The following is an 18,843-nucleotide window of genomic DNA, read 5'->3' as shown; positions in this document are numbered from 1 at the left end:
TCTCTCTCCCATTTCCCCCCACTCCCTCTCTCTCAGCAGTCAGTTGGAAGGGGACGTGAAAGAGGAGATCCTTCAGCCCCCAGAGCCACGCCCGGTTCCTCCCATCCTGACCCCATCACCCCCCTCTGCCTTCCCCACCGTCACCAACGTACGTCAGGACAACGACCGCTACCACCCCAAGCCTGTCATCCACGTCCTGGCCTCTGCACAACAACAACAGCAGCCCCAGAAAGCCCAACAAGCCCCCGACCTGAAGGAGAACTATAACAAGACATCGTTGGACAGTGTCCCCTCAGGAGGCCCCCCTGCCCAGGCCCCCTCTCCCTCCTCCCCCTCCCCAGTGGACGGGGCAGTGCGTCTAGAGAGGAAGCTGAGTATTGAGATACAGAAGGTTCCGTTACAGGAGGGTCCTAAGAGCTTCGATGGTAACAGCAAGCTGCATAGATCCCTTGCCTTCAAGGCCCGCTCCAACACCTCCAGTTCCTCTCTTTCTGAGGACTCAGGGGCCGACGGGGGGCCCCCCAACATAACACACCAGGGCGCCTTTGGACCCCTCTCCTCCCGCCCCAACCACCTGCCCCTTAAGGGGGAGAAGGGGGGTCAGGCAGGCTGGATCAGCCCAGAGAAAGCCCCCACGCCTCCAGCCCTGGTGGCTGGGTCAGAGAGCCTCCCCATCTCCAATCTGTCCTCTTCCCAGCCCCTCTCCTCCACCTCCACCCCTGTCAGGACTGCTCTGAGCTTCACCAATCCTCTGCACTCAGACTTCCCTGATGTGAAGGGAGATGGAGGAGGGGAGTGTTCCAGACCTTCATGGTCCTCCAAGGCTACGGCCACGGTTACGGCGGCCCATGGAGAACACCCGCCCAGGAAGGTGTCGACCATGTCCATCGCCGAGCAACGGTCGCCGACGGAAACGGCATCAAGTACGTGGTTACGTTAGGGCTTTTACTACCTAACCTACTTCCCTAACTCTGTTGGGCTGTGGTACTACTGACCAAAACAGACTAGGGACCAGACACAGGGACAGAAGATGGGCTGGGAGTGAGGGTCAGAGCTGGGTTCAAACACCATTTGAAATCATTGCAAATACTTCATCTGTGCTTGACTGAGCTTGCCTGGGGGCAATGGATCAATTTACGTCTCCAGGAAGACTAAAGCAAACGCTGAAAGTATGTTAAAGATTTCAAATAGTATTTGAACCCAGGTGGTCTGGTTGGGGTCCTATTATAAGGGCTGACTAAGGGTCAGGGGTTGTTGTGGTCAGCTGTAGGGTGGAGTAGCAGCTGACAGGCAGATCTAGGGTCAGTTTGTGGAGAGCTGGAGACTACATCCGTGGCCAGAGGGCACTGGCAGGCCACACTGTAATGACAGGCTGTCGAAAGCTGTCTACACACACACACACACACACACACACACAGAGACACACACACACACACACACACACACACACAGAGACAAGGTATGTAGACCACAGGTGAATATAAACACACAGCACTGTGAGGGACAATGGAGACTGACCAGTCTAACTGCCAGTTTCAGACCACTGACTTGCAATATACACTAATTATATACACACAGACTTGCTTATGGATGGCTTATGTGGAGAATTAACATTTTAATTATGTATAAAACAGATACTGTTTGTATACATTGAATATATTGTTATAAAATTTGTTAAACCATGGAACTAAAATGATCATGTCTTGTAACCCCCCCCCCCAAAAAGTGTCAATAAACTGAATTATTTCTGTATTTTTTCTTCCAACTCTGACCTGCTATAGTCACTCATTTTCTGAAGTACAGTAAATCGTAATCTGCTGTTTTACCATGGTAACCCAGTCCTAGTCCACTGTAGAATGAGGAGAAGACACACACACACACACACACACACACACATAATGGTGTCTCACTGGAGGCTAATAAACGGACCACGGCACGATAGTGTCACACCACACTGTCTGTGTTATTAGATGGTGTCTAGTTCTGTATTTCAGCTGCTCTAGCAGGCCCTGGCTTAGGGTTTAGGCTGTAGACTCAAGGCTCACGTTGGAGTTACCATAGTATTCTGTGACAGTGAAGGAACAGAACAGGACAGTACAGGAGGCTGAGTGGGGCTATGTAAAGATGGTGGGGTTATGTCTATGGGTTGTGTGGGAGATGGGGCGGCCTGAGTGGGAGGAAGCAGCTTATGGTAAGTCTTAAGATGAGAGGGGTAATGGTAAGTCTAAGGTGGGGTTATGTTGATGGGTAATGTAAGACTTGTCAGACAGTCTGTTATTGGATGATTTGTTGACTATGTGAAATGTTCTGAAGGTGATATGAGTAAACATCTGATCATGTGTCTTCGGGCTCTGCTGTTCATGTCTCTGAGCTCATGGCATGTGGTGCTTTCTGACCATCCGTGCTTGGCGGGGAGGTGTCTGCCTGCATGTCACCCCATTGGATGTGAGCCATTAGTGGTGCTCTGTGGGCCAAAGCATGGATTCATCTAACATCTGTCTGTGGTGCAGACAGGGCCCCCGGCTACCCCACGACTGAGCTGGTTTGCAATGTAGGTTATATCCCAAATGGCTCCCTATATAGTGCACTACCTTTGACAAAAGGGTGCCATTTGGGGGACAGACTGTAATGTACCAGGCTGTTCTGCTTTCCCCAAGCAGAGGTGTTGCTAGGCCTCAACAGGGTGTTTCAGACAGGAGAGGTGTTGCTAGGCCTCAACAGGGTGTTTCAGACAGGAGAGGTGTTGCTAGGCCTCAACAGGGTGTTTCAGACAGGAGAGGTGTTGCTAGGCCTCAACAGGGTGTTTCAGACAGGAGAGGTGTTGCTCGGCCTCAACAGGGTGTTTCAGACAGGAGAGGTGTTGCTAGGCCTCAACAGGGTGTTTCAGACAGGAGAGGTGTTGCTAGGCCTCAACAGGGTGTTTCAGACAGGAGAGGTGTTGCTAGGCCTCAACAGGGTGTTTCAGACAGGAGAGGTGTTGCTAGGCCTCAACAGGGTGTTTCAGACAGGAGAGGTGTTGCTCGGCCTCAACAGGGTGTTTCAGACAGGAGAGGTGTTGCTCGGCCTCAACAGGGTGTTTCAGACAGGAGAGGTGTTGCTCGGCGTTTCAGACAGGAGAGGTGTTGCTCGGCGTTTCAGACAGGAGAGGTGTTGCTCGGCGTTTCAGACAGGAGAGGTGTTGCTCGGCCTCAACAGGGTGTTTCAGACAGGAGAGGTGTTGCTAGGCCTCAACAGGGTGTTTCAGACAGGAGAGATGTTGCTAGGCCTCAACAGGGTGTTTCAGACAGGAGAGGTGTTGCTAGGCCTCAACAGGGTGTTTCAGACAGGAGAGGTGTTGCTAGGCCTCAACAGGGTGTTTTCAGACAGGAGAGGAGACTAGACACAGTAGAATAGCCATTTGAGCGTCCGTGCATAATCGCAGACTTCTAGACAGGAAATAAAGTGGGCTATGGATGTACAAAAGGCTCTGCTAGCAGGCGAGTGGTGTGGATAACCTGAGCACAATGGACTACAGCTCAATAATGTGTTTTCACAATGAACAATGTCTCCTGGAACCTCTTGTTTCCCAACATGCCCTTGTCAGACAGAGTTGTTAGGCTGAGTGTGAGTGAGGAAGCAGACAGCGTCTGGGAGGATAGTTGATGTGGAAAGACTCCTCAGTAGAGATGGAAGGATGGAGATAGAGGTGAAGGGATGGAAGGGATGGAGCGGAGAGTGCTGTGAGCACTTGGATGAGCTGAGGCAGGCTGTGTGTGTGTGTGAGACCGAGAGCTGGCTAGTGGTCAAGCACCAGGAGATGTTTCAGTGGGTCCTGGAAAGGGGATCGGTGGGTGCCTGGATGGATTTGTGTGGGTGGGGGGGAACAGTGCATGTGTGCACGGGTGTAAAGCCTCCTATATTGCCACGCTATGCACAATGTCCTGACAATCACTTAACTGCCCAGAGATGGGATTTTGATCAAAAGCAGCTGATGGGAATCGAGCGATATCCTAATCATGATCTCAAAATCACCTGATCTCTGATTGTATGATCTCTTGGCTTGTGATGTAAACAGCTGTGATTTGATGGGAATGATTGAATGGTTTGGTGTTGATTTTGGCTCTGCTTGGCTTTGTGGCGTGTTGTCTTGGTGGTTATGGCTCTGAATCTGGGAGGATGTATTCTGAGCTTCTCTCTGGCTGCATCTGAAATGGTACCTTTGTCTTTACACTGCACTACTTCACCTAGTGCTCTGGCTAAAAGTAGTGCACTACTTCACCTAGAGCTCTGGCTAAAAGTGGTGCACTACTTCACCTAGAGCTCTGGCTAAAAGTGGTGCACTACTTCACCTAGTGCTCTGGCTAAAAGTAGTGCACTACTTCACCTAGTGCTCTGGCTAAAAGTGGTGCACTACTTCACCTAGTGCTCTGGCTAAAAGTAGTGCACTACTTCACCTAGTGCTCTGGCTAAAAGTAGTGCACTACTTCACCTAGAGCTCTGGCTAAAAGTGGTGCACTACTTCACCTAGAGCTCTGGCTAAAAGTGGTGCACTACTTCACCTAGTGCTCTGGCTAAAAGTGGTGCACTACTTCACCTAGTGCTCTGGCTAAAAGTAGTGCACTACTTCGCCTAGGGCTCTGGATAAAAGTAGTGCACTACTTCACCTAGTGCTCTGGCTAAAAGTAGTGCACTACTTCACCTAGGGCTTTAGCTAAAAGTAGTGCACTACTTCACCTAGGGCTTTAGCTAAAAGTAGTGCACTACTTCACCTGGGGCTTTAGCTAAAAGTAGTGCACTACTTCACCTAATGCTCTGGCTAAAAGTAGTGCACTACTTCGCCTAGTGCTCTGGCTAAAAGTGGTGCACTACTTCGCCTAGTGCTCTGGCTAAAAGTAGTGCACTACTTCACCTAGTGCTCTGGCTAAAAGTGGTGCACTACTTCACCTAGTGCTCTGGCTAAAAGTAGTGTACTACTTCACCTAGTGCTCTGGCTAAAAGTGGTGCACTACTTTGCCTAGTGCTCTGGCTAAAAGTAGTGCACTACTTCACCTAGTGCTCTGGCTAAAAGTGGTGCACTACTTCACCTAGTGCTCTGGCTAAAAGTGGTGCACTACTTCACCTAGTGCTCTGGCTAAAAGTAGTGCACTACTTCGCCTAGTGCTCTGGCTAAAAGTAGTGCACTACTTCACCTAGTGCTCTGGCTAAAAGTAGTGCACTACTTCGCCTAGTGCTCTGGCTAAAAGTAGTGCACTACTTCACCTAGTGCTCTGGCTAAAAGTAGTGTACTTAATCATCATTTCAGATGTACCTGTTTCTCGCTTGATTGTTGATTGGCCGTCGATTTGACCTTTGACCCCTGGTAGTAACCCCTGCTGTACTCTGACCTCTGACCCAGACAGTGACCAGAGTGAAGATTCCCCTCCCCCTCTACCTGAGAGAACCCCAGAGTCCTTCATTTTGGCCACAGGTGTGTTTTAACGGTCCGAGACGAGGGATCAACTTGATCTCCCAGTCTTGGTCTCATACATCAGGAATGGTGAGATGTAGTAAGATGACTGGCGTCATGAGACTACAGACGAGGGTCTGCAATTTCCAACATCCTGGAGAGCCACTGTGTTGCAGGCTTTTGTTCCAGCCCAACTGTAAGTTAACACATCTGATTTAAAATGATCAACTAATCATAGTCTCCTATTTAAATTGTGAAAAGGTGAATTGAGTGTTTTTGACCTGGGCTGGAACAAAAACCTGCACCTTCGGGAATTCTTCAGCCCTCCAGGACTGGCTCCACCCCTTGGTCTGCCTGCTGTCTTCTGCTGCAGTGTGGTGGCCTGACACAAGAGGGCGCCAGAAACAACTCTGCAGACCCTGAACATGGATGGGTTTGCCTTCTCAATCAGTCATCTCAGCTTCAGAACTCTTCCAGGTTACTGTTGATATGACTGTTGTTGAGAGAGCACGGAAATGAAATTACGGGCTTTTTAATGAAGTCATCTCGGATTCTCTGCAGTATATATCCAGTCTGTAGATGTAAGCCGGACACCACCATACAAAAGGGGGGGGCTCTCGAGTGGCTCAGCGGTCTAAGGCACTGCATCTCCGTGCTAGAGGCGTCACTACAGACCCTGGTTCGATTCCAGGCTGTATCACAACTGGCTGTGATTGGGAGTCCCATCGGGCGGCGCAGAATTGGCCAAGCGTCGTTAGGGTTTGGACGGGGTAGGCCGTCATTGTAAATAAGAATTTGTTGTTAACGGACTTGCCCAGTTAAATAAAAATAAAAAGCCTTGAGGTTGCCCAAACATCTCCTTACTGTTCCAACACCACTCAACTTCTATTAGGGACGTACATAGGGCCAGGAGGTTTTCATCACCATGTGGCCAGACCAGGAAGTACTTCAGGCCCCAGGAAAGGTCTACAAATACAACTAGGGCCCTGAGTTTTTACAGATCAGCTCAGATCTCCCCAGCAGCAGTACCTGACTGACATTGATACTATGGTGATGTCATTAGGCCCAAGGGCAGAAGTTGCAGGACCGCCAGATAATTCATTCTAGAGATCATTATAAGCAGAGTCCAACTGGGTCCAGCTCTAAGGGTTAATGGTAATGGACGTTTCCCCAACTAGAACTTTTCATCATAGCCTCCAGAGAGCTGCGTTATTGTTACCACAGGCAGCAGGGCTACTGACTGGTTCTCAATGCAAGAATGTTTTTGTTTGTTTACACATATGATAATGCGGTGCCACAATTACCAAGGTGGCACAAATATTGCCACTTCCAAATTAGCTTCTGAGTTGGTTAAGGAACTTTTTGTACCAGCAGGGCTATGTCAAATAACCCTGGTCCGCTCAAACCTGAGTCCCACCCCCCACTGTCCTCTAATGGTTCCTCTCTGAATCCCCCTCATTCAACTGTTATGTACCCCTGTGCTGCTGTGAAGGGAGGGAGGTAGTGATGAATGGATGGAGCGAGACAGGGATGGAGGGAGGTAGTGATGAATGGATGGAGCGAGACAGGGATGGAGGGAGGTAGTGATGAATGGATGGAGCGAGACAGGGATGGAGGGAGGTAGTGATGAATGGATGGAGCGAGACAGGGATGGAGGGAGGTAGTGATGAATGGATGGAGCGAGACAGGGATGGAGGGAGGTAGTGATGAATGGATGGATGGAGAGCGAGACAGGGATGGAGGGGAGGTAGTGATGATGATGGATGGAGCGAGACAGGGATGGAGGGAGGTAGTGATGAATGGATGGAGCGAGACAGGGATGGAGGGAGGTAGTGATGAATGGATGGAGCGAGCGAGACAGGGATGGAGGGAGGTAGTGATGAATGGATGGAGTGAGCGAGACAGGGATGGAGGGAGGTAGTGATGAATGGATGGAGCGAGACAGGGATGGAGGGAGGTAGTGATGAATGGATGGAGCGAGACAGGGATGGAGGGAGGTAGGGATGGAGGGAGGTAGTGATGAATGGATGGAGGGAGACAGGGATGGAGGGAGGTAGTGATGAATGGATGGAGGGAGACAGGGATGGAGGGAGGTAGGGATGGAGGGAGGTAGTGATGAATGGATGGAGGGAGACAGGGATGGAGGGAGGTAGGGATGAAGGGATGGAGGGAGGTAGGGATGGAGGGAGGTAGTGATGAATGGATGGAGGGAGACAGGGATGGAGGGCAGAGTTAGCATTCCCTGGAGTTAACATGCTCTCATTAGATTGTGTGTTCGTGACATTTATCAAATGACAGTTTTAGTAACGTGCACAGGGTACAGTGAAATTCTTCAGCTCCAAACTACAACATGCATGTCAAAGAAGTTTTAATAGAACAACTAATATTAATAATAATACTAAGTAAAATACTAGAATATAAAAAGATCACAAGACCGCATATATACGTTTCCCACTAGTGTTGCGTTTCCCAACTAGTGTTGCGTTTCCCACTAGTGTTGCGTTTCCCAACTAGTGTTGCGTTTCCCAACTAGTGTTGCGTTTCCCAACTAGTGTTGCGTTTCCAACTAGTGTTGCGTTTCCCAACTAGTGTTGCGTTTCCCACTAGTGTTGCGTTTCCAACTAGTGTTGCGTTTCCCAACTAGTGTTGCGTTTCCCACTAGTGTTGCGTTTCCCACTAGTGTTGCGTTTCCCAACTAGTGTTGCGTTTCCCAACTAGTGTTGCGTTTCCCACTGGTGTTGCGTTTCCCACTGGTGTTGCGTTTCCCAACTGGTGTTGCGTTTCCCACTAGTGTTGCGTTTCCCACTGGTGTTGCGTTTCCCACTGGTGTTGCGTTTCCCACTGGTGTTGCGTTTCCCACTGGTGTTGCGTTTCCCACTGGTGTTGCGTTTCCCCACTAGTGTTGCGTTTCCCACTGGTGTTGCGTTTCCCAACTAGTGTTGCGTTTCCCACTAGTGTTGCGTTTCCCAACTAGTGTTGCGTTTCCAACTAGTGTTGCGTTTCCCACTGGTGTTGCGTTTCCCAACTAGTGTTGCGTTTCCCACTAGTGTTGCGTTTCCCACTAGTGTTGCGTTTCCCAACTAGTGTTGCGTTTCCCAACTAGTGTTGCGTTTCCCACTAGTGTTGCGTTTCCCACTAGTGTTGCGTTTCCCAACTAGTGTTGCGTTTCCCAACTAGTGTTGCGTTTCCCAACTAGTGTTGCGTTTCCCAACTAGTGTTGCGTTTCCCACTAGTGTTGCGTTTCCCACTGGTGTTGCGTTTCCCAACTAGTGTTGCGTTTCCCACTGGTGTTGCGTTTCCCACTGGTGTTGCGTTTCCCACTGGTGTTGCGTTTCCCACTAGTGTTGCGTTTCCCACTAGTGTTGCGTTTCCCACTAGTGTTGCGTTTCCCACTGGTGTTGCGTTTCCCACTGGTGTTGCGTTTCCCAACTAGTGTTGCGTTTCCCAACTAGTGTTGCGTTTCCCAACTAGTGTTGCGTTTCCCACTAGTGTTGCGTTTCCCACTAGTGTTGCGTTTCCCACTAGTGTTGCGTTTCCCAACTAGTGTTGCGTTTCCCAACTAGTGTTGCGTTTCCCAACTAGTGTTGCGTTTCCCACTAGTGTTGCGTTTCCCACTAGTGTTGCGTTTCCCCACTAGTGTTGCGTTTCCCAACTAGTGTTGCGTTTCCCACTGGTGTTGCGTTTCCCACTGGTGTTGCGTTTCCCACTAGTGTTGCGTTTCCCAACTAGTGTTGCGTTTCCCACTAGTGTTGCGTTTCCCACTGGTGTTGCGTTTCCCACTGGTGTTGCGTTTCCCACTGGTGTTGCGTTTCCCAACTAGTGTTGCGTTTCCCAACTAGTGTTGCGTTTCCCAACTAGTGTTGCGTTTCCCAACTAGTGTTGCGTTTCCCACTGGTGTTGCGTTTCCCACTAGTGTTGCGTTTCCCAACTAGTGTTGCGTTTCCCAACTAGTGTTGCGTTTCCCACTGGTGTTGCGTTTCCCACTAGTGTTGCGTTTCCCAACTAGTGTTGCGTTTCCCAACTAGTGTTGCGTTTCCCAACTAGTGTTGCGTTTCCCAACTAGTGTTGCGTTTCCCAACTAGTGTTGCGTTTCCCACTAGTGTTGCGTTTCCCAACTAGTGTTGCGTTTCCCACTGGTGTTGCGTTTCCCACTGGTGTTGCGTTTCCCACTGGTGTTGCGTTTCCCAACTAGTGTTGCGTTTCCCAACTAGTGTTGCGTTTCCCACTAGTGTTGCGTTTCCCAACTAGTGTTGCGTTTCCCAACTAGTGTTGCGTTTCCCAACTAGTGTTGCTTCCCAACTAGTGTTGCGTTTCCCAACTAGTGTTGCGTTTCCCACTAGTGTTGCGTTTCCCCACTAGTGTTGCGTTTCCCAACTAGTGTTGCGTTTCCCAACTGGTGTTGCGTTTCCCAACTAGTGTTGCGTTTCCCAACTAGTGTTGCGTTTCCCAACTAGTGTTGCGTTTCCCAACTAGTGTTGCGTTTCCCAACTAGTGTTGCGTTTCCCAACTAGTGTTGCGTTTCCCAACTAGTGTTGCGTTTCCCAACTAGTGTTGCGTTTCCCACTGGTGTTGCGTTTCCCAACTAGTGTTGCGTTTCCCAACTAGTGTTGCGTTTCCCAACTAGTGTTGCGTTTCCCAACTGGTGTTGCGTTTCCCAACTAGTGTTGCGTTTCCCAACTAGTGTTGCGTTTCCCAACTAGTGTTGCGTTTCCCACTGGTGTTGCGTTTCCCACTGGTGTTGCGTTTCCCACTGGTGTTGCGTTTCCCACTAGTGTTGCGTTTCCCAACTGGTGTTGCGTTTCCCAACTAGTGTTGCGTTTCCCACTAGTGTTGCGTTTCCCACTGGTGTTGCGTTTCCCAACTAGTGTTGCGTTTCCCAACTAGTGTTGCGTTTCCCAACTAGTGTTGCGTTTCCCAACTAGTGTTGCGTTTCCCAACTAGTGTTGCGTTTCCCAACTAGTGTTGCGTTTCCCAACTAGTGTTGCGTTTCCCAACTAGTGTTGCGTTTCCCAACTAGTGTTGCGTTTCCCAACTAGTGTTGCGTTTCCCACTAGTGTTGCGTTTCCCACTGGTGTTGCGTTTCCCAACTAGTGTTGCGTTTCCCAACTAGTGTTGCGTTTCCCACTAGTGTTGCGTTTCCCACTAGTGTTGCGTTTCCCAACTAGTGTTGCGTTTCCCAACTAGTGTTGCGTTTCCCAACTAGTGTTGCGTTTCCCACTGGTGTTGCGTTTCCCACTGGTGTTGCGTTTCCCAACTAGTGTTGCGTTTCCCACTAGTGTTGCGTTTCCCACTAGTGTTGCGTTTCCCACTAGTGTTGCGTTTCCCACTAGTGTTGCGTTTCCCAACTAGTGTTGCGTTTCCCAACTAGTGTTGCGTTTCCCCACTAGTGTTGCGTTTCCCACTGGTGTTGCGTTTCCCAACTAGTGTTGCGTTTCCCAACTAGTGTTGCGTTTCCCACTGGTGTTGCGTTTCCCACTAGTGTTGCGTTTCCCACTAGTGTTGCGTTTCCCAACTAGTGTTGCGTTTCCCACTGGTGTTGCGTTTCCCACTAGTGTTGCGTTTCCCAACTAGTGTTGCGTTTCCCAACTAGTGTTGCGTTTCCCAACTAGTGTTGCGTTTCCCACTGGTGTTGCGTTTCCCACTAGTGTTGCGTTTCCCACTGGTGTTGCGTTTCCCAACTAGTGTTGCGTTTCCCAACTAGTGTTGCGTTTCCCAACTAGTGTTGCGTTTCCCAACTAGTGTTGCGTTTCCCAACTAGTGTTGCGTTTCCCAACTAGTGTTGCGTTTCCCAACTAGTGTTGCGTTTCCCAACTAGTGTTGCGTTTCCCACTAGTGTTGCGTTTCCCAACTAGTGTTGCGTTTCCCAACTAGTGTTGCGTTTCCCAACTAGTGTTGCGTTTCCCAACTAGTGTTGCGTTTCCCAACTAGTGTTGCGTTTCCCAACTAGTGTTGCGTTTCCCAACTAGTGTTGCGTTTCCCAACTAGTGTTGCGTTTCCCAACTAGTGTTGCGTTTCCCAACTAGTGTTGCGTTTCCCAACTAGTGTTGCGTTTCCCACTGGTGTTGCGTTTCCCCAACTAGTGTTGCGTTTCCCAACTAGTGTTGCGTTTCCCAACTAGTGTTGCGTTTCCCAACTAGTGTTGCGTTTCCCAACTAGTGTTGCGTTTCCCAACTAGTGTTGCGTTTCCCAACTAGTGTTGCGTTTCCCACTGGTGTTGCGTTTCCCAACTGGTGTTGCGTTTCCCAACTAGTGTTGCGTTTCCCAACTAGTGTTGCGTTTCCCACTAGTGTTGCGTTTCCCCAACTAGTGTTGCGTTTCCCAACTAGTGTTGCGTTTCCCAACTAGTGTTGCGTTTCCCAACTAGTGTTGCGTTTCCCACTGGTGTTGCGTTTCCCAACTAGTGTTGCGTTTCCCAACTAGTGTTGCGTTTCCCACTGGTGTTGCGTTTCCCACTGGTGTTGCGTTTCCCAACTAGTGTTGCGTTTCCCAACTAGTGTTGCGTTTCCCAACTAGTGTTGCGTTTCCCAACTAGTGTTGCGTTTCCCACTAGTGTTGCGTTTCCCACTGGTGTTGCGTTTCCCCAACTAGTGTTGCGTTTCCCAACTAGTGTTGCGTTTCCCAACTAGTGTTGCGTTTCCCAACTAGTGTTGCGTTTCCCAACTAGTGTTGCGTTTCCCAACTAGTGTTGCGTTTCCCAACTAGTGTTGCGTTTCCCACTGGTGTTGCGTTTCCCAACTAGTGTTGCGTTTCCCAACTAGTGTTGCGTTTCCCACTAGTGTTGCGTTTCCCACTGGTGTTGCGTTTCCCAACTAGTGTTGCGTTTCCCAACTAGTGTTGCGTTTCCCAACTAGTGTTGCGTTTCCCAACTAGTGTTGCGTTTCCCAACTAGTGTTGCGTTTCCCAACTAGTGTTGCGTTTCCCAACTAGTGTTGCGTTTCCCAACTAGTGTTGCGTTTCCCAACTAGTGTTGCGTTTCCCAACTAGTGTTGCGTTTCCCACTAGTGTTGCGTTTCCCAACTAGTGTTGCGTTTCCCCACTAGTGTTGCGTTTCCCAACTAGTGTTGCGTTTCCCAACTAGTGTTGCGTTTCCCAACTAGTGTTGCGTTTCCCAACTAGTGTTGCGTTTCCCAACTAGTGTTGCGTTTCCCAACTAGTGTTGCGTTTCCCACTAGTGTTGCGTTTCCCAACTAGTGTTGCGTTTCCCAACTAGTGTTGCGTTTCCCAACTAGTGTTGCGTTTCCCAACTAGTGTTGCGTTTCCCAACTAGTGTTGCGTTTCCCAACTAGTGTTGCGTTTCCCAACTAGTGTTGCGTTTCCCACTAGTGTTGCGTTTCCCAACTAGTGTTGCGTTTCCCAACTAGTGTTGCGTTTCCCAACTAGTGTTGCGTTTCCCAACTAGTGTTGCGTTTCCCAACTAGTGTTGCGTTTCCAACTAGTGTTAAACACACAATGAAGACAGGAAGGGCAGGGTCAACATTAAGAGCTGAGGAGACAGAGGTTGATCAACGGAACAGTCGTAATTGGCGCTTAAATGACCTCCAGCATGTAAGAACAGTTACAGCTACAATGGAATGAATGAGGAGGTCAGTGGTACATAAAGACGGTTGAAAAGGGATGTGTCATGGCCAGACATGCTCTTGTGTCCGCAGCCTAGAAACCTGGCACCTAAGGCTACCAAATATATAGAGTTATGGTGTCTCTCTATGGAAGTCTCTCTCTCTCGTCTTTTACTTTCTCCCTCTTTCTCTCTCTCTCTCTGTGCATCTCCAGACCCATCAGAGTTGAAGGCACCAGGATCATCAGACTGGACTATCTCAGAGGACCAGTCAGGAAAAGGTTTTCCTCAGGTAAACACCATTATCACCATGTTCATAGAAACAACCTCTAGACTTCTGTTCTCCAGTCCTGCTTCTGGGGACCCACGGGGTGTGCAGGGTTTTGTTCCAGCCCAGTACTAGCAGACCTGATTCAAGTCATTAAGGGCTTGATGATGTGTTGATTGAGTTGTGGTAGTACTAGGCAGGAACAACTGCTTTAGGCTACTTTATATGATCCGTTGAGATACGCCGTCCGTCTCTCATCAACTCTTCTTCAGCCCTGTTATTAATCTGTGTCCTCTCTCTTTCCACAGGAGCAGAGGAGTACACAGGCACAGGTAGCAGAGAGAGGTAGGTGACTCATCACTTCAGTGTTTAGGCTAAATGATTGGCTGCCCATGCTGCCTCTGATGGCATGAGGGGGGGGAAATCTCATTGCCCAACATAAGCCCTAATATGCATCCCAAATGACACCCTATTCCCTATATAGTGCATGGGCCCTGGTCCAAAGTAGTGCACTATGAAGGGGATAGAGTGCAGTTTGGGCCTCACTATGAAGGGGATAGAGTGCGATTTGGGCCTCAGTCAGTCTCGGATGTGGTTTTGTCCCTCCCTCTCAGATGGGTGATTAGGAGAGAGCAGGGGTTTGGCTGTAAAACATCACTCTGTTCTGCTGTTTGATGTTCAGATGGGTGATTAGGAGAGAGCAGGGGTTTGGCTGTAAAACATCACTCTGTTCTGCTGTTTGATGTTCAGATGGGTGATTAGGAGAGAGCAGGGGTTTGGCTGTAAAACATCACTCTGTTCTGCTGTTTGATGTTCAGATGGGTGATTAGGAGAGAGCAGGGGTTTGGCTGTAAAACATCACTCTGTTCTGCACAGATCTCCATGGAAATGAATCATTGATGTCGTTAAATGATCTAAAAGGTCTGGTCTGGAGGTCTGTCTGGTCTGGAGGTCTGTCTGGTCTGGAGGTCTGTCTGGTCTGGAGGTCTGTCTGGTCTGGAGGTCTGTCTATCTATCTCTCTCTCTGTTGGGTCTGGAGGTCTGTCTGGTCTGGAGGTCTGTCTATCTATCTCTCTCTCTGTCGGGTCTGGAGGTCTGTCTGGTCTGGAGGTCTGTCTGGTCTGGAGGTCTGTCTGGTCTGGAGGTCTGTCTGGTCTGGAGGTCTGTCTATCTCTCTGTCTGTCTGGTCTGTCTCTCTGTCTGTCTATCTCTCTCTCTGTCTGGTCTGGAGGTCTGTCTATCTATCTCTCTCTCTGTCGGGTCTGGAGGTCTGTCTGTGGTCTGGAGGTCTGTCTGTCTATCTAGTCTCTCTGTCGGGTCTGGAGGTCTGTCTGTCTGTCGGGTCTGGAGGTCTGTCTGTCGGTCGGGTCTGGAGGTCGGGTCTGGAGGTCTGTCTGTCGGTCGGGTCTGGAGGTCTGTCTGTCGGTCTGTCTATCTATCTCTCTCTCTGTCTGGTCTGGAGGTCTGTCTGTCTGTCTGTCTGTCTGTCTGTCTGTCTGTCTGTCTCTCTGTCTGTCGGGTCTGGAGGTCTGTCTGTCTGTCGGGTCTGGAGGTCTGTCTGTCGGTCGGGTCTGGAGGTCTGTCTGTCGGTCGGGTCTGGAGGTCTGTCTATCTTCTCTCTGTCGGGTCTGGAGGTCTGTCTGGTCTGTCTGTCTGTCGGGTCTGGAGGTCTGGTCTGGAGGTCTGTCTGTCTGTCTGTTTTTTCTGTCTGGTCTGTTCTGTCTGTTCTCTGTCTGGTCTGGGGTCTGTCTATCTATCTCTCTCTCTGTCTGGTCTGGAGGTCTGTCTGTCTGTCTGTCTGTCTGTCTGTCTGTCTGTCTGTCTATCTCTCTCTCTGTCTGGTCTGGAGGTCTGTCTATCTATCTCACTCTCTGTCTGGTCTGGAGGTCTGTCTGTCTGTCTATCTATCTGTCTCTGAGGTCTGTCTGTCGGGTCTGGAGGTCTGTCTGTCTGTCTAGTCTATCTCTCCGTCTGGTCTGGAGGTCTGTCTGTCTGTCTGTCTGTCTGTCTGGTCTGGAGGTCTGTCTATCTATCTCTCTCTCTGTCTGGTCTGGAGGTCTGTCTGTCTGTCTGTCTATCTCTCTCTCTGTCTGGTCTGGAGGTCTGTCTGTCTGTCTATCTATCTCTCTCTCTGTCTGGTCTGGAGGTCTGTCTGTCTGTCTGGTCTGTCTGTCTGTCTATCTATCTCTCTCTCTGTCTGGTCTGGAGGTCTGTCTATCTGTCTGGTCTGGAGGTCTGTCTATCTATCTCTCTCTCTGTCTGGTCTGGAGGTCTGTCTGTCTATCTCTCTCTCTGTCTGGTCTGGAGGTCTGTCTGTCTGTCTATCTATCTCTCTCTCTGTCTGGTCTGGAGGTCTGTCTGTCTGTCTATCTCTCTCTCTGTCTGGTCTGGAGGTCTGTCTGTCTATCTCTCTGTCTGGTCTGGAGGTCTGTCTGGTCTGGAAGGAGTTCTGTCTGTCTGTCTGGTCTGGAGTCGGGAGCAGAGAGGCAGTCTGTCTGTGTAACCTAATTACCAATGTAGTATTTATCTGACACTTCTCCAAGCTTATCTTTTAACCTGCTTGGTTTTATTAGGTTTCCTAGTTAGTCTGCTGGAGGCATACACTGTTCCACAAATGACCCTGAAATGATAAGACTGTAGGCATTTATTAAAGGAACAGCTCTGTGTGTGCTACGGTGTGTTACTGCGTGACAGGGAAACCTGACACTGTGTCTGTTTGTCCTAGAACCGTCAGGAGAGAGGAGTAAGAAGATTTCAGATGCAGCAGGAGTAGAAACATCAGCTGCCAACACCACAGTAGCAGACAGCACAGCAGAGAGCAAGGCTTCCTCAGAGATGGGTGGGTGAGAGGAGGAGGAGGGAAAGTGATAGTAAATATGGTCATGTTGTGTCTATAGTTGTTTACTATAACTAGGGCCCTGAGTTGTTCCTGACCAGGAAAACTCTGCTTTCTAGTCATAACATATAACCACAACCAAGAACCAGAATTTTTCCTGTTCAGGTGACGTGGCCTGAAACTCCCAAACGCTTTAATCATATCACTGTTCTTCTCTTGTCTTCCAGGATACGGTAACCGCTGCACACAACCCAAAGGCCCCAGGGACCCCCCTACACAGTGGACATGATCATGGCTTCTACCTATAGCCAACGACCCCTTCACTGTCCTCCTCCACCCTCCAAATCCTCCTTGATCCTCACCTTGTCTCTTTCAAGTGCCACTGTGTTTGAAGTAGATGACTGGGTGCTGTCCCATCCTTGGACACTGCCATCTTTTCCTAACTAATAGGGCAGATGTGAAATGGCACCCTATTCCCTATATAGTGCACTGTATATTTGGCCAGAGTCTTGTACATATAGGTAACAGGGTGCCATTTGAGACAAAGCCTAAAACACAATCTGCAAAGCAATTTAGATAATCTACCCAGGATGCAACGGTACACCTTTCTGCTGTACTTGTGCCAGTTGCCAGGGGCTCTCTGTGTGCTGGTGCTATTATGTGTTTCCCAAATGGAACTCCATTCCATATATAGTGCACTACTTTTGACCAGGGACCATGGGCTCTGGTCAAAAGTAGTGCACTACTTAGGGAATAGTGTGTCATTTGGGATGTACAATTATCTTATCTCCTTCTCTGCTGGGACCATACAAACCTGCCTTATTCCCTTTGGGGGCAAATCCTAACTTCCACTTAAGTTGAATTTTCACTTAGTCATGAGGATGTGAATGGGAGAGAATTTGTCTTAAATGCAAGTTAGGATTTGACTCTTAGTCCGAAACAATCCGTCACATTGGATCCTGATTCATCTTTTTGTTTGGTTTTCTATTCCAGAAAAATACTTGACTTTCTTATCTTCTGTACTTTTAGACTTGTATTATGCCATGACAGAAGAAGACATGTATCACTAGGGACAGAGGACTACTGTTATATTATTTACTTTCATTTTCATTTCTTTGCTAACTTCTCGATAGCTATATATGCATTGTTTTATAAATGTACAGGGCAACTAGGTATATAATATTTAATGTGCTATCTCTAAATATTCTTATTAACAGAAGATGTAACAAATCTGTCCATGACACCCCTCCCTCTCCCCAATGTTCCTCCAACTGTAAATGATTTGTCCTCTTGTTCTAGCAAATAATGCAGGGTTTTGTTCTAATGATGTTTAACGGTTTTGGATCAGCTGGACCTGGCATAGCGCCGTCCTCTTGCTGAGATGGCAAACGGGCTCAAGATTGTGTGATGATAATGCTCTTTTTGTAAATTCTATTCTAGAGGATATTTTTGTATATGCCGTTTCTCCTCTCTTCAGTTTCTGCCCTACACCAGGGATAGTCCACTCCAGTCTGGGAGGACTTCAAGACTCCTGGATTTCTTTCTCTCTCGCTCCTTCTAATCAGACTAATTAATACCTGGTGATGACATCACCAGATGATTAGACTCTCTGGCCAATCAGAGACATGATTCAATCAATCAATTAACTAAACCAGGAGTACTTTGGTGTTCCAGGCCTGGAGTTGAATTCCCTTGGACCCTAACTGCTACCACTAGCATTTGTTTTGGAGCCCGCCTGTGCCTTTTGGAGAGTGCTGCCCCCCTTCTCCCATCATCAGCAGCTGCAGCACGTGTAGCGACGTGCTCAGCCGTGTTGGTTGGTCCACTCCTCTTGGAAACTGCTTGCATCCCAAATGGAACCCTATTCCTTATATAGTCCACTACTTTTGACCAGACCAGTCTCGAGTCAAAAGTAGTGCACTATGTAGGGAATAGGGCCCTATGGGGACTCTGGTCAAAAGTAGTGCACTATATAGGGAACATGGTACCATTTTGGGACACAGGCCTCTCTAAGAAACACCCCTCCTCCCACACAACACAGACCTGTTTGTATGTTGCAGAAATCAATGGACCCGTCAGTAAAGACTAAAGACATCAAGTAGAACATGCTTCCTTGTTTTCCTACACTGTGTTTTAAAGAGTCTCTAGAGGGGCTGGGGGAGTAGCGCTGGGGCTTCCTGTGTGTGTGTGTGGGGCTTCCTGTGTGTGTGTGTGGGTGGGTGGGGATTCTCTGTGTGTGTGTGTGTGTGAGATCATGCTGTAGGTGTTCAGAGGGATGAGTACATTGCACTGTCTTGGGACTTAGCAGGAAGTGAGCAAGGCGGGAGTTCTCATCAACCTGGGGTTTTCCACGCACACACACACACACACACGGTTCCATCTAAGGTCCACTTAGGCCTGGGGTTTATCCTTCATCTGTTCTAATGTGACACATTTTCTCACTGTAGGTTGGCACATATGATGCATGACACACACTTCAATTGGAAGGGTTTTAGTATGTGTTTGATGAAATGAGTTCCCACACACCTGGGGGTTTCCTCATGTGTTTGACACTCATTTCCTCCCTGTGACTGCAGGTGGGGGAGTTATTGATGAGGCATGTCACACTGACACCAACACACACTTCTATCGGGGCAGATTTCTGGAATGTATTGGGCTCACATGTTCCAATAACATTACATTGTTTACACGTTTCAAATCCGAAGCTACTGGTCCCATTGAGGAAGCTCAGTTTAATGAATAAAGATCTACAACTGGAA

At 48.9% G+C, this 18,843-nt stretch overlaps 1 protein-coding gene across 8 annotated transcripts in view; it reads left to right on the top strand.

The window, feature by feature from the left end:
- Positions 1-18,843, top strand: part of LOC106593735 (tyrosine-protein phosphatase non-receptor type 12) — a 115,629-nt gene extending 96,786 nt beyond the window's left edge. The window contains exons 13-19 of one of the 8 annotated variants that reach the window (XR_006770703.1): positions 37-923; positions 5,375-5,446; positions 13,196-13,272; positions 13,557-13,593; positions 14,125-14,216; positions 15,974-16,087; positions 16,312-18,843. Coding sequence is in view for 7 of the 8 variants with exons in the window: in XM_045722470.1 (XP_045578426.1) it covers positions 37-923; positions 5,375-5,446; positions 13,196-13,272; positions 13,557-13,593; positions 14,125-14,199; positions 15,974-16,087; positions 16,312-16,373 (1,324 nt within the window). In the remaining variant the exon portion in view is untranslated. The remainder of the gene's footprint in view (positions 1-36; positions 924-5,374; positions 5,447-13,195; positions 13,273-13,556; positions 13,594-14,124; positions 14,217-15,973; positions 16,088-16,311) is intronic. The other 7 variants (XM_045722471.1, XM_045722470.1, XM_045722472.1 and 4 more) reach the window with 7 other exon arrangements.

The sequence above is a fragment of the Salmo salar genome, chromosome ssa07, assembly GCF_905237065.1.
Source record: "Salmo salar chromosome ssa07, Ssal_v3.1, whole genome shotgun sequence".
NCBI lineage: Eukaryota > Metazoa > Chordata > Actinopteri > Salmoniformes > Salmonidae > Salmo > Salmo salar.
The sequence above is the reverse complement of the archived record's forward strand: the minus strand, read 5'-3'. Positions and strand labels throughout refer to the sequence as shown.